At 41.8% G+C, this 24264-nt stretch overlaps 1 protein-coding gene across 15 annotated transcripts in view; it reads left to right on the top strand.

Moving 5' to 3' along the window:
• TLE4 (TLE family member 4, transcriptional corepressor) overlaps window positions 1-24264 on the top strand; it is a 141106-nt gene that overhangs the window by 29786 nt on the left and 87056 nt on the right. For 6 of the 15 annotated variants that reach the window (XM_027040979.2, XM_027040978.2, XM_027040980.2 and 3 more), the window contains 2 exons: window positions 4638-4700; window positions 16447-16521. In XM_027040979.2, coding sequence (XP_026896780.1) covers window positions 4638-4700; window positions 16447-16521 — 138 coding nt within the window. The remainder of the gene's footprint in view (window positions 1-4637; window positions 4701-16446; window positions 16522-24264) is intronic. The other 9 variants (XM_027040986.2, XM_027040985.2, XM_027040988.2 and 6 more) reach the window with 2 other exon arrangements.

Below are 24264 nucleotides of genomic sequence, written 5' to 3'. Positions count from 1 at the left end.
TACCAGCTTGCCAGCAATGTGGACAGCACCTTTGATCTAGATCTCTATGCCTTATTCCAATCTGGCTTTTCTTTTTTTAATCCATAAAATTAGTTTTGTCCATTATATGTTCTTTCTTTCGTACGTAAAGTTCAGTTTTGATGAGAAGATCAAACCTGGATTGTCAGTTTAGAGAAATAGTCCTACTTGAGTATTTTTCCTTATGTTTAGTCTGGATTTTTAGTCATTCGGAAAGACTTTCTCATTAGTCCTCTGACTTTTTAATCTAGGGGCGAGCAGGATCAGTTCCCGAAGTTAGGCCATTTCTTAGAACATTTGGAACAGATCAATGAACAAATGAAGATAATTGATTTTCTGATTGAAATAAAAAATTACAGTCTTTGGTTCTGGGTGAAGGAGAGGCTTGCAAGATTATTTGTACATACTCCAGAAGGGATTTCAGATGGAATAAGAAGAACGTTTTCATCACTTTTTAGAAGTGTTTTATATAATTGGTGAATGTATGTTCCTGATAAAAACTTAAAAAAAACGGAGTCTCCTTTGAAAATGTTTCTGACGAAGAAACCTGTGTAGAAAGCAAATTAATTGTGAAATGTTATTCTTCAAGAATGTTTTTCTGAAACTATAATTGGTTGTGTTTTGTTGTTGTTTTCTGATTGGGCTGCTAAAATGGTTTCTTAGTAATGTTTTGTTATTCTGTTTTATTTCAACAGTACTGGGTAGTAGTATGGCTCCTATTTTGATGAGAGACTAAAACTCCAAGAAATGTTTTTTTAAGCCAATAATTGCTTCTGATACATCTCTTTGATTACTAAAATAAAGTTATCTGTACTTTCTTTCAAGTTTATTATGTCATAAAAATAAAATTTGTTTAACTTTTTAAGGAAATCATCTAGGTGGAAGTAATCTAAATAAAAATTAGATTTTTATCATGTTACAACTATTTGAGGGGATGTAATTCAATTCAGGGGTAGGCTTAGCCAGTTTTTTTGTCTTACTTAAATGACTAATGTCATTTGTTGTAAGTGATAAAGAAAATATGTATTTGATATCGTGTTCTCCAGGATTTGTTACTTTTTTAATCTAATGACTGACTGAAATGTGGCATTCTTTTCAATGCCTGATGTTGCTTTCCCATGTTGCAAGGTAGTTAATACATCTTCTGATAGTTACTGAGTTGGAGTGTGAAGGAAAAAGGGATGAAAGCTTTTTGCCTGTGTTTTTCTGTTCCATTACTAACTAGTTAGACTGTCAGCATTCATGTGCCAAGTGCTGAGTGCGCAGCCAAGGTATTTTCATAGAATGCCCTTTTCTAAAATATTTTGCCCAATTTGTTGGTTTTGTGTGCATGTGTGGGGGGGGTGGTCATTTGTTGGTTCTTTTTATTGGAGGGTGGCATAAAGGTGGGAAATTACAGGAACAGTTCATAGAATGGTAGTGAATTGAGAGAAGGAAAATACATGTAAAACTTACTTTTAAATGACCGTCTTGATGGCTAGAGGAAGACATAATATAGAAGTATCAAAGATTATTAATGGATTTCACAAATTATGGCTGTGAAAACAAATGATTTTGTCTTGTTTTGGCACAATCGTCCTTTCACTGGGGCCATTAATGCCATTTTGGAATATCGTAGGCATCTACAGACAATAGTCTGGCAGTGTCCGTAAGGCCTCGAATACCACGAGAACAGAGCCAGCAGCCCTGACAGCAGTATTTCAGAATCTTGCCTGTTGAAATGGGTTATCTGTGAATGTACTTGCTCAGGGAAGCATGAGCCACATCACCTATCAATCTGATTGGAAGCTGCAGCCCTGGTGTAGGCTGATGGATAGCAGATTAGAGCCCTGATTAACCATGTGATTCGAAGACTGGGGATATATTGTCTAAGCAAGATTCATCAGACGCAATCAGAATTTCAAGTGGTCAGATGAAATTCAAATGTGTATTGTGGCTTTTCCTCCCCTAGTGCTTTTCCTCCTAGGTTGCCTTTTTTTTTCCCCTCTCTTTCCCCAAAGCTGAAAAATACTTCTTTGATGAATCTGCTCCTTACCCTAAAGCTGTCTGTCTGTTATTCATCAGAAAGCAGGTCGCAGTTCAGTGAGCAGAAGAAAAGATTTTAATAGAAGCTGTGCCAAGGGCTGTAATGCATCATTTTAGGGCCCTAATTACATTACAATGACAAATATCAATGGTGACAACAGCAATAACCTACATCCTTTAATGGCTGTGCTGGAAAAGGAGTTTGGGCCCCTCGCCATTAGATTAGACTCAGTTTCAAAACACAGGCCATTAGAAGTGTGTGTCCACAGTATTATTGGCTGATCACTGAAGCCCAGTGGAAAGGCCTGTAAATAAATGATGCCTCCCTAAAGCTGGGTCCTGTGGGACAAAAGAGACAAAATTAGTTGACCATGGAAGCAGCAGTGTTTCCGAGGCAACTTTAGCTTTCAAAGTGAGGAATGACCTGCTTAATTTTATGAAATCACACACACATCCCCCCCCCTCGCTGCCAATTAGCCTGACCATGAAAAATCCATTGGCATGACAACTTAAAGAAATTAAGAAGTCTTTTGAACAAAAGGAGACCTATAGAGAAAAAGTTTGGAAGATCCTCCCCTTTTTCTGTTATGTATGTTAAATATACGGGAAAAAATGAACTTTTTAAATTTATTCTTAAGAATACTCAATGTGCTGTTTTTCCTCCCAAAGTTGCTCAGACTTAAAATAGCCTGGGTCCAAAATTGAAGAGGCCAAATAAATACCTTTTGGTCTTTATTTTGCCTGATGGGTAAGTTTCCTTAGAGTAGTTTTTATTGCCTAGATTATGTAGGCAAACTAAAGAACTCAGTTTTCTTATGTGCCCACACATTTTTAAACCCTCCTAGCAAGGGACTATTTTATTTATGTAAACAACATAATGAGGAAAATATGCTTGGCAGATGGTTCTAAGCATTAGAATCATCAGTTTGGTCTGCCCCAAAGTGTCTCATTATCTTTTATTCTCTCCCCCTCCACCTCTCCCTACAAAAAGCTTAACAACCAAATGCCTTTGAGATGCAATGCTTTCGGTCTGGTGAATGCTACTCTATTTTCTCAGCTCACACAGGAATTTCACCCCATAACCACTGTGGTATGTCCGTCCAGGTGGAGAGTGGTTTGGTGATTCCCATTGCAGCTTTTCATGGTGGTTTAAGCATTCTTAAAGGGTAGCTAAATGCTCCATGGGGCCAGTGCAGTAAATTAAATCAGGTCAGCGCAGTTGGGTCCTTATTCACTGCTGCATATTGGTGCTGGGTTTTTGTCCATCCTGTTAGGAATGCAGGCTGGGGTGGAAAGCTTAGGTTTGAAACTTCTTCATGGTGAATTTGTGTTTTCTCTTGGCTGGCAGAGTTTTTAAGGTGCTGGCATTTAAAAGATTGCATAGCTGCAAAGTCAAAAGGGTTGCTGATGAAAGAAGGAAACCTAGATTGCACAAGCAGAGTGTTGCTGTCATTCTGGTAATGACTTCGCAAGAAAAAGAGCATTTTTGTCCTCTTATAAAATGAGAAACTGACCCTGGATGGAATGTATTTTAAGAATGTCTCAGGAATAGTAATTGCTTTACATTTTCTGCCTCTCAACACTTCTCTCCTGTCCTTCACCCCACCCCGTTATTAAAATATAAGCTATTTTGCATATATGTGTATACAAAAACCCTGTGCTTACATGTCCCATACTGAAGTGTATAAGGAGCCATCTGATAATACAAATTAAGATGAACATGAGTGAAGCTCTGGGTAAATTTTTAAAGAAAAGTTGGCGGTGGGGGGGGTATGTCTTTTTTTTTTTTTTTAATTACTGTAGTATCCTATTGATAGAAAATTTCTATACTTAAATTATTAGAGATTAGACTATATTACCAGATATTGCTGGAACTTCACAGCTCTATAGTATAGGAATAATTAACGTTCGCAAGGTTAGTTTTCATATACATACAAATTGCTTTCTTCTAAGTCTAGGAAAATTTTACTGTGTTCTACACTTCTGCACAGTGAAAGCCCAGGCGGCGGGACACATTTGGAAATTTTCATGATTGGCGAAAATACACTATTTCCCAACAATTTATAACTAAGGATCTGAATTAATCAACTTACCTGACTTGGTTGGGTGCTATTCTTTTGGGAGGTTGGGGACTTGAAGCAAAGACCACAGCTGTAGAAATCCAATGAGTTACTAACTGAGAGAAATTGGGATGGAGGGAAGAATGTATCTTTACTATCAAAACTCTAAAAACTCAAGGTTTTATGAATAAACACATCAGAATGAACAAGGGTCTTATTGAAGACTTTTGAAAACTGATTCCCAGTCATGAAAATCAAATTCCTTTTTATGTTGTCCTGGTGCTTGAAGGTTGACTTTTTAAGATGAATGCTGGTTAATAAATCGTGCTATTAATGTGGCACTGTTGTCACTGCCTCCTTTTAATGGGCTCGCTGATGAGAGTTTTCCTCTTCCTTAGGAAATACGCCAGGCAGAATATAAAGTGTGTTTTAATATCATCCTGTTAATATTTCGGGAATGTGTAACCAGCTGACTGTTCTGTTTATTGCTTTCCTTTCCTTTTTATTTTATTTTTTATTTTTATTTTTATACAGGCAGAGATTGTCAAGAGGCTGAATGCTATCTGTGCACAAGTCATTCCCTTCCTGTCCCAAGAGGTAAGGCAGTTGGTTTGAGGCGCTGGGCTAGAAGGTGCCATTTTAGTGGTTTTGCAGAAAAGAGATTGTGGAACTGTCTCTTTGGCCTTGTCAGTCTCTTGGTGTTTGTATGGCACATTTCTAAGATACAGTGTTCACATTCCAACTTCTACATCTTATTAACATTCAGCGGAATATAATTGTGTTCATATAATGGAACATTTTCTAATGTGTGAAGCAAAATCCAATTGTTAAAATGTGTTGCTGTCATTGGACGATATAGTGTTGCTCAGAATTATGACTGGTTTTCATAATGGCATCTAATAGGGTAGATTGAAAAATCGCCCAGAAGGGCTTGTCCTACATTTTTGTCACCGGGCATTAAGAGCCGGCGGAAGACCTGTCCGTAGAGAGCGCTTTCCGTAGCAGACAAACTAATGTAACTTTTGGCCGGCTGCTTTACAAAAGTTACTTCTTACCCGATGAAGTCTTAGCAACGTGTGTGCACTTGGAAAAAGACGCACGGGATGGGCTCCGTGGGCTCCGTGCTCTGGGTACCACAGCCTTCATGCATGGCCACGTCCTGTTGGATGGCTCACACGCTTCCTCTTGCTCACCACCGTAGAAGTGCACGCTGTCCGCAGACACGCTTGTGTGGGAACAAGAAGGTGCATTTCTAGTGCGCGGTGGCTTCCTTGTGGCTTTTTTCCCCTCCTCTGGTTTGCTCGCTGGCTTTTGGTAGTTAGCAAAGTTGAGGTGAAAGTGCTAGAAAGAGATCACTTTCGCTTCGGGATTACTGAATCCTTCATCTGCTCGGGTCAGCTCAGCCATCAGAAGGCAAGGAGCTACCTCATGGACTGTCTGCATGTCTCGCAGCCACTGAGCTTTGTGCCGTGGGCTAGGAGCACTGTCCCACCCTTCACTTCTCCGGATGTGTTGTGGCGTTGCTGTCCAGGAGAGCGGTCCCTCTGCCTGCCCACCAGTGGGCACGTGCTGATGTTAGCGTGCAGCGGGCATTTGCGCATGGGCGTGTATCATACATACGTGGATTCCTCTGCGACTTCTTACTTGGTTTGAACTAGGTTAGACCTCGGTAACCATGGGTACCTTTCATCGGATACATATCCCACGGAGGTGCTCACGTTCACAAACCGTGGACCCGAGTTAATATCCTGATTTCAAATGCTCTGCTGGACCACAAACAACAAAGGATGAGTTGTCTTCCTCCCCCTTTCGCTGTGACCACAAAACCACTGCCCGCTATATCCCCGTTTACCTATTTCTTCTCAGGATTTGCTTTTGTGACTGGATTGGGTGGAGTGGGAGGCAGAGTCAAGAGGGCTGTTTGCATTTCTTTAGGAAGCAGAGTCAGACCAGTGCGGGAGGCCACTCTGCCTCGTGGTGGGGGAGGAGAAGGATGTGTAACCCACAGAGCTGTAGCCACGCTGAGGTCTTCCACCCCAAGGTAGAGGGGAGAGTTTGAACTATCCCTGAGGTACTATTAGACTTGAGGCCTTTGCAGGCATACACCCCCATATAGAATCACTGGTAGAGCTTATTCCCGAGGCCTTTTTGCAGGATCTGTGGGCTTATACACGGCTGTGGAAGGAGGTCGTGGGGGTGTTGGTGGAGCTCATTTGCAAATAGGTTGCTTTCCCATATGAGTTACGTTGTTTGTGTGAGCGGGCCCAGCAGGAAGGGAGTGTGTAATTGTAGTGGTTCTGAGCAAGACTGGGCTGGAATCACTTGGCCAAGGAAGTGGGACCCTGCAGAGGAAAGCCATGGGGAGCTACTCACAACTCCTTTTCTCTGCTTTAGCTGGGGAGACAGCATCATGATCTCACCACTTACTGTTTATTTCCCCGAAACTTTTCACATTTCTTGGTTGAAATCCTTGACTTGTGTGTAGTGAATGACGTGTGTCATAATTTTCTGAATCCTAATTCTGTGTATATCTTTTCTTTTGCTTACTTTGGACTTAATTGGCTCCTCTCTTTTCAGTTTCTTACGGTGTGTGTCTATCTTTTCATGCGTGGGCCACAGACACGTTTGTTCCTGTCTAACCCAGGCCTCTCTGATGTTTTGTGTCTGAACATTGCCCACCTTGTCTCATCTTCTGGGCATTCTGCAAGCATCAGACTCCTCGCTTCTGTCCCGAGGCCAGATGGACCGTAATCTGGAGGGAGGGGAAGAGGCAGGTTATTAGAGGAAGATGAATTCTATTTCCTGTCTCTTCAGAGGCATGGAAAATCACTCTCGCATGGCTGCGAGCGTCACTCGGTGCCAGGACTGAAGGCTCTTAATCTGATCTTTTAACACCGGCTCTCTGTGTGACAGTCTCACTGCCAAAACGGCAGCTGTGGCATTAGAATTTATTTTAAAACGTTTTTATTTAAAAATTAAATGATTGTATTTAGAAAAAAAGAAAAACATTCCCTGAAGACTAGTACATAAGCTACAGGACGGTAGCTGAAAGGATTTTTTTGGAGTTTGACAGGAACAAGAGGTAAATTCATATACTTTGAGAAGTCTGTTTTTAATTTAGCCCCCACATGCTCATTAGTGTACCTGCTTAATATTTATTGCTTGTGGCTAGTGTACCCCATCTTCTAAAATTTAAAAACACACGTATAATACTGAATGGCAGTTATTAAATACATTTAGTTTTAACTGCAAGACTTTTTTTTATTTTTTAAATTTTTTTATTTTTTATAATTTTTCTTTAATGTTTATTTATTTTTGACAGAGAGCCAGAGCGTGAGCCGGGGAGGGGCAGAGAGAGAGGGAGACACAGAATCCGAAGCAGGCTCCAGGCTCTGAGCTGTCAGCACAGAGCCCGACACAGGGCTCGAACTCACAGACCTTGAGATCATGACCTGAGCCGAAGTCGGATGCTCAATTGACTGAGCCACCCAGGCGCCCCTGCAAGACCTTTTTTTTAGAAATGAGTTGCATAATTGTAGTTCAGAAGCACTTGAAACGTGTCTACATATCGCAGGAAACAATCACAGAAAAAAACATTTTCCTGTTAGATTTCACAAAAACATTTTTTAGAGTTACAGCCAATGTATATTTTAACGATGTGCTTGTTGCAATCATATACGACTACTTCCGAAGTCCCAGACATTAGACTAAGATATTGCCAACTTTTGTCATTAAAGTGAGTCACTATCACATAAAAGTTCTAAAAATTTTCTAAGAGCCTTAATACCAGAATTTAAGGAAAGCTTATGAGTGAGTCCTCACTTGTCTGAAGCTGTTTTTTTCTCCCACTTTCTTTTGGCTCTTAGGAATGGGTAGGACTGATCTCTGTTCTCCAGCCTACAAGTTTTTTCTTTAAAAGGCAGACCTCAGTGTAGTAAGTAGGAAGTTCTTCTTTCTCCCGCTTTGGGTCTCATTTGCAGGGGAGGAGCTATAAATAATCAACTCCCCATTGGCAGTTCCATAAGCAGGAGATGCCAGAATGATGACAGTTGGATCTGGGTTGAGTCCTGGCCTCCCTGTTACAAATTGCAAGGCTTACTCTAACCAAGTAAAGCTGGGTGACCTTTAGCCAGTGGTTCGCCTCTCTAAGCCTCAGTTTCCTTATCTGTACATGAGGTTAATAATAGCCTGGGCAGCATGCCGTCACCGCGAGGATTACTTGGGATTACCCACGTTCAGCTTAGCACACCATAACCCCTCCTGCTGTTGGGCGGCAGTAGGGATCGGTGCAGCGGAGCAGCAAAGCTCTGAGTTTCCTTTTTGAGAAGACCTGGAACCAAGCCTCCCCCCCCCTCCCCCCCCCAACGTTTAGTCATTGCCTTTTGGAAGAATGAATTAGTTATCTTCCTCTCCAATGTCCTTCTTAGAGAGGAAAAGAAATGTAAATTAAAACCGAACCCAGGGCTGTCAACTAGCTAAAAATCTCAGTGAGGCATATTAGGTAGCCCCGAGGGTAATTCCCTTCTAGCTCCAAAAATTAATTTTCCAGTTTAGCAACACCCGAATCTTCTCAGCCAGCAAGCAAAGATCCAAACGGAGTTTAACCTGTAGACTCACCTCCAGAGACGCAGTGGTCTTGGACGGGGTCTGTATTTCACCTGCGAAGCTATCTAGAAAAACAAACTTGTCAGTCAGAAGCTATGGTCAAAATACCTGGTTGCTTAGCTGAAGTTAGTTTTGTTCTTATGAGTAGCTTATGGGTGGACTCTGTCTTCATCAGTGATTTCAGGAGCTATCTTGTAGACCTGTAGATCTTACAGGGCCTCAGCAGCATTGAAAGATGCTAGTAAATTCGGACTCCCCTTCAGTGCCTATTCTCTCAACCCCCGTTTCTTGTTTCTTGAGTTACTTAAGTGGGAGCAGAACTGCTTAGAAGGCTGGTGGAGGACCCCTGTGGACTCGTCCTCTCCAAGCTGAGGCGAAGTCATGGCGGGGCCCGGCTTTGGGGCCTGGGCTTACCAGCAACTGGCTGTTTCTTCCCTTGTGTGTGAAAATTTTGATTTAGTAAATGAAATAAAGAATTTAAATCATTCATTTGACCACATTTGACAAGAGTTCTCTGGTCATTGGAAATTTTAGGGCATAAAAGGGAAATTAAGAGTGAAATTTTTCAACCTTTTATTTTCATTCTTCTCTTTACCTAGGGAAAAGAGACCATTCCAAGTTGAATGCTTTCTGGTGCAAATTTAATTTTAACTCATAACTTGGTTTTTATTACCCTGTTAGCTTATCTAATGAGTAGAACCAAATAGTGTTTTCCTCTAGAATTCTGTAGATTTATTTGGTTGCTCATTGCACTTAAATAGTAGAAAATAGTATACAATTACATAATAGTGATAATACATGTTGATTTAAATTCCAATTCCAAAAGGCAAGAATAGCCATGATGCATCAATTTCTATTTTGGACATGCCATAAATTTGGTCCTTTTGATTTAATGGAAAACATACCCCTTCTATAATATGAGATAGGAGTGTTTCTCAAATGCTGTCTTGTTGGTACCTGGGTTAATAGGGGACTGAATTACTCTGAACCACATTTTGCATGTATAGAATAATTGTAAAATGGAAGTTGAAAAATGTGATCAGTCACTTTCATATTGCGCCTCAGGGAGGAAATGAACAAAATACAGTGGTTACATGCACTGGTGGCAGTGTTCTCGCCTCATAATGGCACCAGGTTAACTCATCTTATTGCTTGTTAACTTTGTAAGGAATCAGTGGCTTGTGATAACATGGTTTGATGTAGGTGAGCTTGGCTGAAATCACCAGAGATCTGCTGATAAGTATGTGACACCCGTAAGACCATCTTCAGAGATCGTTCATTAAATGCCAGCAGCCTTCACAGGACATGTCTGCTTTCCAGTCAGGGCCGTTTTGTCAGTGCTGGTAATGTGTTACGACAGTGCTGTATATATAAGGAATGTTCAAAAATGACTAATCTGCCTAGATTGGGACTTTAATGGATTTTGTCTCGCTTTCTGATTACTCACATTGGACAGGCTTTCGTTTAAAATCGGTTTTGTTTTGTTTTTCCTTCCTCACAATACTGAATGAGGCATCAGGGATTATAGTGCTGTCCCGTGTTCCACGGTTTGACCAGTTGGCTCGTTCTGTGTGACCATGCATTTTGGTGACAGTTGGATGTCTGGTGAGATCCTTATGGTGGCATTATGGCCTGCTTGCCCTCAGCAAGTAAATGATTCCCAGGAGGGAGAACTTTTCTGCAGGTTTCCACGTCGGGCTCCTTTCAAAGGCAACAGTGCCAAGCTCTATATCTGTGTGTGTCTAAAAAAATTAAGGTGCATTTGAGAAACCTCATTTCTTTGACTTTCAGGTAGGTAGTGATTGGTTGTTACTGGAGCTAAGCTTTATAATACTTTAAATAGAGCTTGTAATGTCTAATATAGTAGCCAAAGCCATATGCAGCTATTTAGATTTAAATTAAAATTAATCAAAGTTAAATAAGGTTACAAATTAAGTTTCCCAGTCACATTAGCCCTATTTCATGTGCTCAGTATCCATCTGTATGTGGCTAGTGGCTACCATGTTACTAGCACAGATTTAGAATGTTTCCAACATTGCAGAAAGTTCCGGTGGAAAGTACGGACTGTCGAACTTATTGGACAGGTCCGTGAAGAATGCTCTGTCCTCATGTGGCTGAGAACGGAGAAGGTTAGGCTAAATGGTCAGTAGGAAAAAGCCTTGGGCAGCATTTCCCAAGCTTTAATCCCAGGTTCCACAGCCAAAATTGTTTGGAAAACCCTGCATGTATATTCACTCTCTTTGAGATTCGCAGCTCAGGGAAGATCTGCCATTCACCAGGTATTAGCCAAATTAAACAGGTGTTTCAAGTAATGCCTGATTTCTTGTGGGACTAACATTTCTTGGGCTACCATTGAGGAAAGGCTGATTTGAAGTTAAAGCTTATCTGTGCTAGTAAACTTGGTAGAGTTGCTGAAAAGGCCCAGTAGGATTTTAGCCTGACTTACTGGATACGGAGTGACCCTTTCACTCAGATTTGACCCCTTTAGCCATACCTGGACTATTCTTTCTTGTCACCTAGGACGTGACCAGAGGCGTGATCAGAGGATAAGTGGCCTAGAGCCAGCGGCCTGGAGATGTTTAACCTGGAGTAGAGAAAGTGAGAACATCCATTATGTTGTTTTCATGACTTTGAAGTGCACTCCAGGGGAGGAGAATGTAGAGGCAACATTGGGTCCCCTGGGACCCTTCTTCCCTCCCTGGGAAGAAGTTCTGGAGGGAGAGATTTCTAATGAGTGTTAGAGCCCATTATCCCCAAGTGGGAGAAGCTTGTGCATGAGGTAGTGAGGTCCCTTCCAGAGGATATGATGAAGCAGAGACTGCTTGTTGGGTGTGACAGAGGAAATGCTTTTGGGTTGTGGTTGATACTTGTGACGCTACCACCCGGATGCGCTCCGCCGGGGCAGCATTTGGAAATCTGTAGGCATTTGGGAAAGGGGGTCGGTTTGTTGTTACAGTGCCTGGGGCACTACAGCCTTCTGGGTCCATGATTTCTGAAGGCCTTTTCTAGTTCTGATTGAGTGGCTTTCTCTGTACATGTGGCTAATGAGTCTCATGAGCGGGAGGGGCATTTGGTCCAAGTTCGGGTTTCTCTTTCACCCTGGAGAATTTGCTTTAGCCTTCTACCTATTCTCCCTCCTGTCTGGTTCACCTCCCTGTCATCCAGCTTCATTACTGTTCTTTACTATCCCGGGTCCATCTTCCTAAAGAGCAGAACTGATAGCACTCAGCTGCTTTAAGATTTTTAACCAGAATAAAGTCCAAGTTTTTTGCATGTCAGGCAAAGCCTGGCAGCGTTTTGGGCTCCTTCCACCTTACAGATTTCCCTGGGGGTTCGGTAGGGTATGCCCGTGCTGTCCTCACGTGACTCTGGGTGCTGGCCTCAGCTCTTTCTGTGGATGCCTCTTCCACCTGAAAGTTTTGCACGTGTGTCTTGCCAGGCCCAAGAAGGCTTTCAAAATCCTACCTTAACGTTTGTCTCTCCCAACTTTTCCCCTACCCTTCTCTTCTCTTGCAGCCACACGTTCATTGTCTTCCTTGACAGAGAAACTCCTTTCTCCTTCAGGGACTTCGCCCATGCTCTTCTCTCTGCCTGGGATTCTTTTCTCCTTGCTTCCCCCACGGAACTCCTGCACATCCTTCACGTCTCGGTTCCATAGGGAATCTTCCCTCAGCCCTAAGATCCCACGAGATATTTCCCCACTAAGTGATTGCATAGCATCCTGTAATTTTCGTCATGGAAATTACTCTCCGGTTGTAATTACCAAGCTCCATGTTACTCATTCACCAAGTGTCTTGTTCATGACTCTTGTCTTAGTGCCTGCCACAGTTGCCTGGTGCACAGTAGGTTCTTAATAAAGAATTGAATGAGTGAATAAGAAAGCAAAGCCTTTCCCAATGCTCCAGGAAGTGTGCTAGGCATTCCTTCTACCCTGCTCTCCTGTGTTGTATAAGATGCTCCATGTCCGGGAGTTCTCCGAGCAGTAGTGGGGCCATTATCTCAGTTGCTCACTTTTGCATCTCCACATGTCAGGAATGTCAGTGGTTCATTGGAAGAATCCTACTTCATTTTACACCTCTGCCTTTAACTCCCCACTACCCTTATTAGTAAGGGAGGTAAGGGAGGATGGGTGAGTATTAAAACAAAATTCTCAGTTGTAATGTAGAGGGTTTTTTTCTTGTTATTAGAAGGACTACATCTATCGCCATACCCTAAAGTATTGGCCTGGCGGGCATTGTCATTGTAGTCTCTTCCCAAAAACATACGTTAAATATCTATCGTACACATCCCCGTGGTTTGTTAAGGTCTGTTTCTCAGCAGGCCTTGTTGGACTTAGGACTTCTATTGTTTCAGTCTCTTTCTTGTTAAAAAAAGTTATCCTCAGTACTTTGCTGGACAAATGCAAAAAAAAAAAAAATTATGATGAAAGTTAAGTAGGCAGGTGATTAATGTATCGAATTTCATTTTCGTGGCCTTCCCCTCCCCCCGTCCATGCTGGTGTTCCTTAAATTACGGTATTTAATTGATATGTAACTTACACATCATTTGTTCTAAGTGTACAATTCAATGGTTTTTAGTAAATTTAGAGTCACACAGCCGTATCACATTATAGGTTTTGTTTTTTTAAGGATTTCTTTTCTAAAATTAAAAATCACAGTATTGTAAAGAATAAATAATTGGGCATTTTTTTTCTCTTGCACATCCCAGTTAGAGCCCCCTCCCCCCCTTGCCTTAGACTTTATCGATGTATTTGCCTTAGCATTTTATTTGGTGGTGCCTGTAGAAAGTTGCGATGGGAGCCCCCCTATGAGTGAGCAGTTCGAGCAGTAAGAGGCCAGAGCGCTGATGCCTTCTGCAGGCCGGCCTGGGGCTGGAGGCACTGTCGTCACTTGTGGTGAGGTGGCAGACAGGAAGCAGGCAGTGGGAGAGGAAAGGAGATGGCGGGTGGAGTGGGAGGAAGAGGGACAGACGGGGAAGGGGAAGAGAAGGGGAGGAGATGACACACAGAACGGGAAAGCCATCAGGATTCTAAGATGCGAACACTCGCTCTGTTTTCTGAGTCAGCTTATTTGTTGAAATTTGGAAACAGAAAACAAAATGCCACCTCTGGGTCAGTTTCTGAGGGTATCTGGGGCTTCTTCCTCCAGTGTTCCTTTTTTTTCTTTTGTGATCGCTTGCCCCTTCTTTCCTGAGTTTTAATTTTCTCACCTTACCTGGTGTTATTACCATGTGGCTGAGTGAGCTATGTCGAAGTGGAGGTGTTTCTGGTGCTTTCAGAGCCATGGGGAGGAGGCACTCCTTGCCTTAGGGAGCTTCTGTTCAAAAGGTCCTTAAACAGCAGATGATTCACAGTTGTAAGCAGAAATAGGGAAGTAAGATCCTGAACGACAGGTAAAGTTCAGATGTGGTATTAGCCCATGGCCACTGTCAGGAGAGAAAACGAAGGAGCTGAATCATGACTTCCATTGTCATTTTAGCTTTTTAGCAAGAGTTTCTATAGGAGCATCAGATGTCAGTGTTCCGGTTCACTGCTGTGTTTCTGGTTTTCTCAGTAAATGCACTTGATATTTTAATGCTGAGCCAGAAAGATATGCCTACTGCCTAAGGCATCTTTGCCCATCTTGGCAGTTGGAATCCAGTTTATGAAGCAAGAGTTGAACAGTCTTCATGGTAGAAAGGCCCCTAAATAGATGTATTTTCTGCATATCGTCCAGAACTGTTCTTTGAATGCTTAACAAAAAGCAGATGACATTTCACTAATGTGGAAGTAGTTCAGTAATATACAGAAATTGCACAGAGTAAGCGCTTTAAAAGGCTTTTGTTGAGTGGATGGTTGCATGAGTGGAATGAACGATATGTGGTTGGTTGGATGTGTGTTTGCGTGGTCCTTTGGTTTTCAGTTTCTTGGACGTTCGGAGCAGCCATTATTGAATGTTGGAAAGTAAAAGGTGGAAAATCCCATAATAGTTTCTGTCTGTATGCTCACTTTGAGTATGAGAAAAATCCCAGAGTCGTCTTACATGTTGTCTTTTTCTCTGTTTTCCAAGTACTGCTTTTTTCCCGACATTGACAACTGGATTGCTTTAAATCTAGACATGAGCTCTGTGCTGACTGGTTAACACACTTGCTTAGTCTAGCTTCAAGGAAAAACTGCTGTTACTGGTCATTTTATTGAGTATGCCTCTCTGTTCCTTCCTGTGTCTTTATAAATCTTTAGGACTTTCACTGTCTTCAAAGAAAGAAGGAAATCAATTATTTCACTTTGGCAGATATTTTATTCAACAGTAAGAGTGGATGGAGATATCTAGAAAGACTTTGGGATTGTAACTTAAGCCCTTGTTTTGAAACTCTTACAATTAAAAAAAAAATCAAAGGTACATAGTTTAATGTTCAGAGTTGAGTAAAATCTTAAAATGCAGTGATCTTTTGACAATTTTCTTTCCATTAGATTATAGGCATAAAGTATACATCTCCGTTAGGAAATCAAGGGTGAAAACACTACATGTGGATAACTAAGGCAGTTTCCTTTCCCACACCCTCCCCTTAACCCTACACAGCTGGGAGGTGGAAATATTGGTCACCCTAGTTAATCTCAGTATTTGCATCTTTGAGAGTTTTGGAATGTAGTACCAGGTAGCCCAAGGGAAATTTCATATATAATGGATGGCTTACCTCTTTGTATGTATTATGACAATAGGTTAGCTAAGCTTCCTGTGCATTTCAGCTACATTTCTCACCTGGGGTCCCACAGGGCCAGATTCTCCCTAGCCATGCAGAGGAGTGCCTGTTTCGTAGCACAGTCTTTTTGGCTCTTCATTCACTAAACCTAGTTGAAAATAGTCCAGAGGAGACCTGTTCGAGTGTGTAGATACTAGAGTGTTGGCAGTGCATTTGGTGGAGAATAGTATTTATATTTGGGGGTACTTGTGCAGGCACTCGTGAATGTCCAGATGCAAGCGAGCGCCTCGTGCAGGGACTCCTGTTCTACTTAATTTTTCTTAATATTACAAAACTTACCAATACCCTGGTCCTGCTCCTTCTCTTTAGAACTGAACCATGGCTAGACGGAGTGATTTTCCTCTACTTTCCATCCTGTTTTCCAAAAGAAAAATAACACACTTGTAGGTTTTAGTTTTTCTATCGCAGGTGAAAGCAACCCCTGAAGTCCTTAAACTTGACTGCTAGTCAAAGTTGTACATTTTTAATCTCTTTTATAAATATGCAGCCCTTCACGACAGAAATTAAAACGTGAACACTTTTCACATTTCCAGAAGATAAACGTTTAATTCTAAGTGGCCTTCTAGTCCTTACTGTAACAAATACCAGGAGAAATTTTAAAAATAAGTACTGCTAGGAAATATTTTCAGACTTTTTATGTAGAGGGCAGAGAAAAGGGGGCACAAAGAAAGCAGGTGGGACGGGGTGTGTTTTGTTTGTCAGCGCCAGTGGGAGACGTTGGGTCACAGTGCACCTCTGACGTCAGAGGGAAGTCGAAGCTGCTTCTATCCGTAGTAGGGGTGCAGTCAGATGCCCTGTTCCTGCGGTTCCTTCTCCGCAGTAGAGACCCAGCTTGCCCTAGACGTCCAGTCAGCCGCCCCCACGGGGCTTCTATGTGAAGTATGGAGACCCCTAAAGCCTGTTTTGCATGTAATTGAAGTTAGAGGACGCGTTAGGAAAAGCTGTTCTTGACTGACTAGAAAGCAAATAATTGTATTCTGTTTCTGATCTTCATTTATAGCACCAGCAACAAGTGGTGCAGGCTGTGGAACGGGCCAAGCAGGTGACCATGGCCGAACTGAACGCCATCATTGGGGTACGTGGCCTTTCCATTTTAGCTCTGATCTTAGTGTGTGTCATCAGCTCGCTTGCTCTCTCTTTTTAAATTTTGTGCCCTCAAAAGGGCAAAAGGCAATAGAGGACCACAAAGTGGAATTAAAGCACTTTGCCTTGTGTCTCGTGAAATTGGATGGCTGCCTCAGAAACTTTGGATCACATTCTCACCAGTTCCAGTGGACATGTTCGCAGAAATTCTCCCCAAGGAGCCTGGGTAGTTCTTTTTTCATAATATTTCTTACCTTTGCAATCAGTTCCTGTTGCTGGGCTAGGCCTGAAAAAAAGATGGAGATTGCCCTGATGTTAAAATGACCTGATTGATTTCTTTGATCTTTCCACAAGTATAGACTAATACCATTTTAGGTGAAATAAATTGTACTTTTTTTTTTTTTTTTTAATCTCCCTGCTCCTCTTCCTCCCCTGTGATGAGTGGTTCTTAAGGGCTTGTGGCCATTTGTGGTAGGAATAGTAGGTGAAAGGTGCACCTTTAGGCAGAATCCGTGGCCCGGTTAGAAAACCCTTCCTGGCGAATGTAGCATTAACGTTGCATAGAAATCCTACTGGAATTCATGAGTTTGGACAGTCACTCCGACTCCACTTAGATTTTTGTTCTCTCGGATTAAGGTAACAAATAATAAACAAGGTGCTACAGCATAAGGGATAATAAAGGTGAAACTCTTAGCTGAAAAGCGCACAGTATCCATCTCTATTTATGCAGCTGGTACAAGCCTTTCCTTAGATTATTCTAATGAAGACAATACAACTATACTTTCCTCTCTCTGCCCCCTCCCAAATACTTCTTTTGTGTATAGGTTATATACAAAAGTCTTTTCTCTTTTTTTTCCCCTCAGTGTATCAAACACACTTTGAAATGCTAATTATTCCATTTACTTTCATTAAAATTCAAATTGCTGAGTGAAGATGCGGATAAGGGTCGCCTGATAATCAATCTGGAGTGAAGATATTGCTTCAATTATGCCTCTGTCTTTTAACAAGGAAATCAGAACTCTGGGCTCACTGGCGATGGTGGCGGAACACTAGTCCGATTGGAGCTTGTTTTTTAATGGCCTATTTTGAGCTCTTACCTTGTGTCCCTCTGACCACAAGAAAATACGGGTAGTAAATTGGAAGACAGTAAATGGGAAGGGGTAATAACCTTTAGTTCCTCGGAAGTGCCCTCTCGGAAAGAAGGCTGAATCAGAACAAGCCATGTAGATTTGTTTGGAGCACATTTTCTAGCTCTGGGGATGGGGAAGAGATGAATACATTTTACAATTTTTATTTCCTAAATCTCCAGAAAATAGCAGTATGTCACATTTTTTAGAAAGTTGAAGAAGCGTTAAAGTTAGGTACATATGTATATTCCAGTTGTGTTTGCTTGAAGCCTGCGTGGGCTTCCCATTGGGATGTGTTTTGGTCACCAGACCTCCTAAGGTCACCAGGGATAGAGAGCTTGCCTTTCTCACGCACTCCACCACTGTCTGCTGTTGAAGGAGAGAATGCTTGCGGGAGGACTCCGGGCGGGGGCCGTGCTGGGTCACTTCTGGCTTAGTGTTCATTGTCCCTGTGAACTGCTACAAGGCAAGTAGCCATCTTACCTTACTTAGGACTGGTTGGCAGCAGCTGTTTCTGGCTGTTTTGTTTCTTTTTCCGGTCCTATTAGTTGCCGTCTGTACAGTGGAGAGATTAATCTAAATCGAAAACCCATTGTTTTATGTTGAATGTTGCTTAAAAATGTGAGGGAAGATCTAAAAGTCAGAACAAGTTCCTTTCCCTTCAGTGCAAAATCAAGTATAGTTTTAATACTGTTTCGTATCTATTTCATTTTACATACTTTGTTTTGAATGGGATGGCAGATTGCCTTTTCTCAGGGAAAGGATGATTTATTAGACCGTAGTCAAGTTACTGACAGACATATTGTATATATATGGGTCCAATTATTAAAATACAGCAAATTTAATTTTGTGACCTAAAAACTTACTTGAAGAGCTAACTCAGAGGGGCAAGCTGTCAAAGCAGCACGAGCGGTTTGTGAATCTGGGGGCCGGGGAGGATTCCAGATTATTTGTGTTGGAGCAGGAAGTGGAGTCACAGTCACATAATCTGACTGTTCTGAAAAATAGATTGCAGAAATAGAAAAACAAACCCAGCAGTTTTAGGGAGCCACAACCCAAGTGAGAAGGAAGAGCCCCATTACAAACTGACTTGATACATTCCTGCTGCTACTGTTCTCTGAGGTGTGTGGTCTTTGTCTATTTCAGCCCTGCGGTGCCTTCAGTCCAGTAGTTTTCAGTTTTGTAACATTGTGGAATTCGCAGTGCACTTGCCCTTCTCATGGCTTGTGTTGTCAGGTGGTGCTGTTTTGACTTGCTACCCAAAGTGATGAGAGGGGTCAATCTTAAGATTTTTGTACTTGGTTTTGGGAATGTAGTCAGCAATGGTTTTCTTCCCTGAGGGAATGAAAATTTTCCTCTCAAGAGGCAAAGACCCATCTAAAGCCCCTGCAGACAGACCTTCATTTGTTTACCACTACGTATGTATCTGTTTTATATGTATGCACACCATCCAGACAAGCGCAAATGTTCCCAGATTTAATGAAATCTGATGAAGCACCTTTTTAACTCTGCAATATTATTCTACCTTCATTGGTAAATGAGCCAAACCAGTGATCCATGCAGTTTAAATGCAAAATGCTGAAGTGAGCCCGAAACCTGGAGAGGCGGCTTGTTCTCTTGACAATAAGCTAGTTGTGTTTAATGGAATGAAACACAGTTATAATGATTTCTTTCACAGGTCATGTTCAGTTTAAAACTGTTGATAGATTGAAATAAGTTAAATATCATTTATCTTTTATTTATAAGGAAAAAACCCAGGAAAATTCCTGTGTTGTATTTTACAGTCACTATTTTGTGTTTTGTTTTGAGTTGGTCATATCTCACATTTCCCTCAAGCTTTCCCGGAGTTCCCCTAAATGGGCTGAGGGAATGTTATGTATCTAGTTTGATCTTGTCATGTGTCCTACTAGCCACTGTGTTTTTAAATTAGAATCTCTGCGAGATCACACTGTTGGAACAGCACACAAATTGTAGTTTTAAATCAGTAATATGATCTAATTAGAAATGATGTTTTCATTTCCTGTATTATTAAATTGAGTCATCTGACGGTCTTAAAATGCTTTTTAAATCCATTACACTATATAATCAGCACATGCTGTGTGAATGTGGTTATGCTTCATAAAGGAGACTGGCTTGGAACCTCAGAAGAATTTCACTAAAGAAGCTACCATTAGGGGAAAAAAAAGTTTTGTTAGTATGAACATTGGAGAAGAAAATATTTGGCTTGTAAAAATAGAAAGTGGGGTTCCTTTGGATTTCCCTCCACCCTCTTTTTAACCTAACTCTTTGAGGGGAAAAAAAAGGTAGAAATATGCATTTAAAAAAAAAAAAAACACCAAACCACCCTCTTAAAAAAATTCCTTAAGAACAGGTATGCCATGGTGTTTGTAGGAAAATGCAGTTTAGCACAAGAAATGCTGAACCTCAATTTTTAGCAGTGACATTTTAATGATAGGAAGTCTGCAAAATTATTTGCCATCAATTGTGAAGGCAATAACAAGCCTTGGTGGTTTTTCACACTCTCTGTGTTAAGTGCTTTCAGAATGACAGCGTAAACTGTGTTAGAGAACTCCAAGGAAGTAAAACTGATTAAAATGTTCATGCTTGAATGGTGCTGATGGAATAGTTCATTTGGACTTTCTCTACCTCCTGCAGCTCAAGCTGAAATATTAAAATTCAGTGGATTTAAATCTCTCTCCTCTCAGCTCAGGAAAAAAACATTACATTTTAATAGGTTTTAAACCCATAATTCATTGGTTTGGAGCAGCACTATTAAATCTATTTAAATATTACTTGTATTACTAAGGAAATGATTTAAATGACTTTGCCTTTACCATCCTATGTGTTTGAGTTAGTTTAAAAAAAGGAAGACAATACCTTCAAGGGTTTTTTCTTCCTCTTAGCATTTTGTTTTATTGTCCTTGTCATATGATTGGCCCTTAAATTACACACACACACACACACACACACACACACACACACACACACACACACATATATTCCAGATTGGCATTTTGGAAGAGGGTCTTACAATATGACAGTTTTAAAATGTATATCCCTCTTTTTCCATTGTAGATTTCAAAACTGCCATTTTAAGTTTCAGAGGCATTTAGACATGCTGTTGTGGTAATTTTTCTTGTGCTTTTTTTTTTTTAATGTTTATTTGTTTTTGAGCCAGGGAGATAGAAATGAGCGGGGGAGGGGCAGAGAGAGAGAGAGAGGGAGAGGGAGAGAGGGAGGGAGGGAGGGAGAGAGACACAAAATCGGAAGCAGGCTCCAGGCTCTGAGCTGTTAGCATAGAGCCCGATGCAGGGCTCGAACTCCAGAATGGCCAGATCATGACCTGAGCCGAAGTCAGATGCTTAACCAACTGAACCACCCAGGTACCCCCTCTTGTTGTCTTTTAAAGCTAACTGGGCATTAGGCAAAAAACTGAATGATATAAATATGCAGGTATTTATAAAAACGTGTGTGCGTTTGTTCCTGCCCATTATATCACAGCCTCCAGTAACACAAATTTGAAGTAAAATTAAAGAGACTTCACTTTCTTAACAAACGCAAAACTGTATTAAGTATCAGGAGCCATGCTTTCATCCTCCCTCTGTTTTTGCCCAGTAAAGGGCTTTCTAGAGGCACTGCCAATTGTGCAGGAATTGTGCTGTTGTCCTCTTTTGGACACAGATAGCCAGCCCCGCAGTGCCGAAGCAGTGGTGTCCCTCCAGGGTTACCACGTTCCCCTGGTCAGCCTTCCTTTCTGGCGTTTTCATTGCCATTGCCATTGCAACCACAGGCTTCCCAGGGTTTGACAGCGCCTCCCCTCAGACACTGCAGACCTCTTGCATTTCCCAGTGCTCTTTGTGGGGAATCCACTCTTCACTTATGCCTGTGCAGTGTGAGAGGGTGAGGTATTGATACCTACCCCCGTGGGGTAGTCCTGGGCCCACAGGCAAACAGCCCGTGAAATGACCCCCCTCCTGCCCCGTTGGTGGGCAGTTTTGAGGTGCCAGGACGGGGTTTCAGCTAGCCGCCCATGGTAGAATACAGCTACTCAAGAATACAGCTTTAGTTATGAGTTTCTTTTCTTCCCTGATTCACTTGCCCTACGTCCCTCTCCTGTTCTGGGATCATTTCTCAAAATTACTTGCAGCCAGAGCCCTGTCTGTCCACCTTCCTGGATGAACAAGGATACTCACACTTCATAGGCCCACACTCTTCCAGGGGCTTTCTGGTATAGGTAGGCACATGTTCTCAGGTGCCGGAGTCCTGCTTTGTTTTCTGACGTGAGTTCTGTGCGTAAAACATTTTCCTTAACACCTTGGCTTTTACGTTGTTTTTTAAATAAATACTTTCCCATAAGTTTATAGGTGAGCTTCCGTTTCTCTTTCTTCTCCCAGCTGATCGCTGCTGATACTTTCTAAACGTACATCATAGGGAATAAAGTTAAAAACAAGCTATAAAATTGATTTGTGTTTCATCAGAGGTTGTTTTTCCCCCTTTGTTACAGTCTTTACCAAAGAGTGTGCCTGGAGTTTAAAGACTTTATAAAATACGCTGACTGCACGATGGACACAACTTGCTGGGGCCTGGCGGGGGAAGAGGTTGGTTTTCTGCACTTGTAGGGCTTTGCTCACCTGCTCTCACAAGTGTGATAAACCCATGATTGCACATCAGCCGAAGCAGTTTTATAAGTCTACACATTCTGTATCTTATGGTGGTATGCCTGCCCCTCGCCTTTTGTTTTGTTTTGTTTTAACTGATTCATTTACTGTGGATCAGGGGGCTACCTTATTGAGCGATGCAGTCATAACCTAATCTTTGTGCTACAATTTGATGAGGATCTAAGAGGCAGTAATTTCCCTTCTCTCATAGCAAGGACTCTCATATATTTAAGTAATTTTTTTAGCTCTGTCTCCACTTCAGAACTCCCTGAGAAACCTGGATAAAGAACAAGATTTCTAATTTGTATTTATGGTGTATACTTTGTACATTTCTGTTACTGGGAGACATTTCTGGAAGCTAGTTGGTTTTTCTTTCAGCCTCTTTCTTTTCTCTTCTCTCCTCTTCTCTTCTCTTCTCTTCTCTTCTCTTCTCTTTTCTTTCTTTCCTTTTTTTCCCTTTTTCTCCTTGTTGGCAACCAGAAGGGCTACCACTCTTTCTCTTTCTGTTGAGGAAGGAGCCCCTCTCTCCATCCTTCCTGTTAGTATATGTGTTTCCACCGTCAAGGCAGAGCTCAGCCAAAGTGTGACAAGATTTGCAGAATGTGTCTGAGTGGGTGCATGTGACTTAGCTTAAGGCCTGTGGGCTTGGTGCTTCCACTACTGAGGAGAAAGTGGAGCTTCCCAGATCCGGGAGGCCGCGTTTCATTCACACCCAGCACACCCGAGCGCAGCAGGCTGAGCCTGTGCAGAGGTCCAGGGTGTGGGTGGAAGTGTTACACAGAAGAGCAGGTTTCACTGGAGGCGGCTTACAAGCTTGCATTTGGGTTTCCCTGTTTATTGGCCGGTGGTTTGTTTTGTTTTGCTGCTTTGCATCCCTTTTTCTGATTCTCTTACTGACGTCTTTCCGGTAGCGACCCTACAAGCAGCGTCGTCAACTCCTGTGTAGCCAGAACTTGTGCCTTCAGAGCTGGGGGGAGAGGAGGCAGGCTCCCCCCAAACAGGCACCTCAAGGGCTTAAGGACTCAGACTTCAAAGGACTATTGCTCTGTGTCCTCCTCAGAGCTCCCTAGGAACTCCGTTTCGGAACCTTCTACCTGAGAATGCATTTGTGAACTTAAGCGTTCTTCTAAAGGTTAGAACCTTTTATTGAATGGTGAGAATAATTTAATGATTACATCTGCTCCCCCATTCATTCAGCGAATAGCTGAGTACCTTCACCACATCGTATCAAAGGAGCACATTTTATGTTCTCTTTGAATGATAGTGTTAAACGTTTTCTGAAGTGTATTTTGAAATGGTCCTCAAATTACATTTGAATCAATCACCCTTATTAAGAAGGTTTTGGTAGTTGTAAGCTTGCTGGTTTTACATTTTACTACACAGAATCAACTTTTAATGTACACATTTTAATTTTAATGACACTTGAGTTTCCAAGGACAACAGAATAAAGAGAAACATAGGAGAAAACATAATAAAAATGAGGCTGCGTACATCTGTAAGTTTATATTTTTTATGTGTGGAATTAGGAATCTAGCAATCCACATTCATTATTGATAAATCTTTTCACTAATTTACATACACTTCTGTGGGTTCGGACAGCCGAATACAGTCATGGAACTACCACCACTATTGAAATAGAGAATATTTCCCTACTGCCCTGCTGCCCAGATTCCCTTGTTCTGTATGGATAGCCAGTTCTTTTCCGTACCCCAGCCCTTGGCACGTGCCCATGATATTTTTTCCCCCAAAGCGAACCTTTTGAGAATGTCCTATCAATGGAATTATGTAGGTACACCATGTGGTCTTCTCCATTTTTGTCTTCATGTAGCATAATGCGTTGGAGGTTGGTCCGTGTGCTTGCCGTGTCCATAGTTCCCTTTGCATGGCCCAACAATACTCTAGTGTACCGGTGGACTAGTTTGCTTAGCCATTTACTCCTTGAGGGACAGT

This window comes from Acinonyx jubatus, chromosome D4 (assembly GCF_027475565.1).
Source record: "Acinonyx jubatus isolate Ajub_Pintada_27869175 chromosome D4, VMU_Ajub_asm_v1.0, whole genome shotgun sequence".
Classification (NCBI taxonomy): Eukaryota; Metazoa; Chordata; class Mammalia; order Carnivora; family Felidae; genus Acinonyx; species Acinonyx jubatus.
This window is presented reverse-complemented; position numbering and strand designations above follow the sequence as displayed.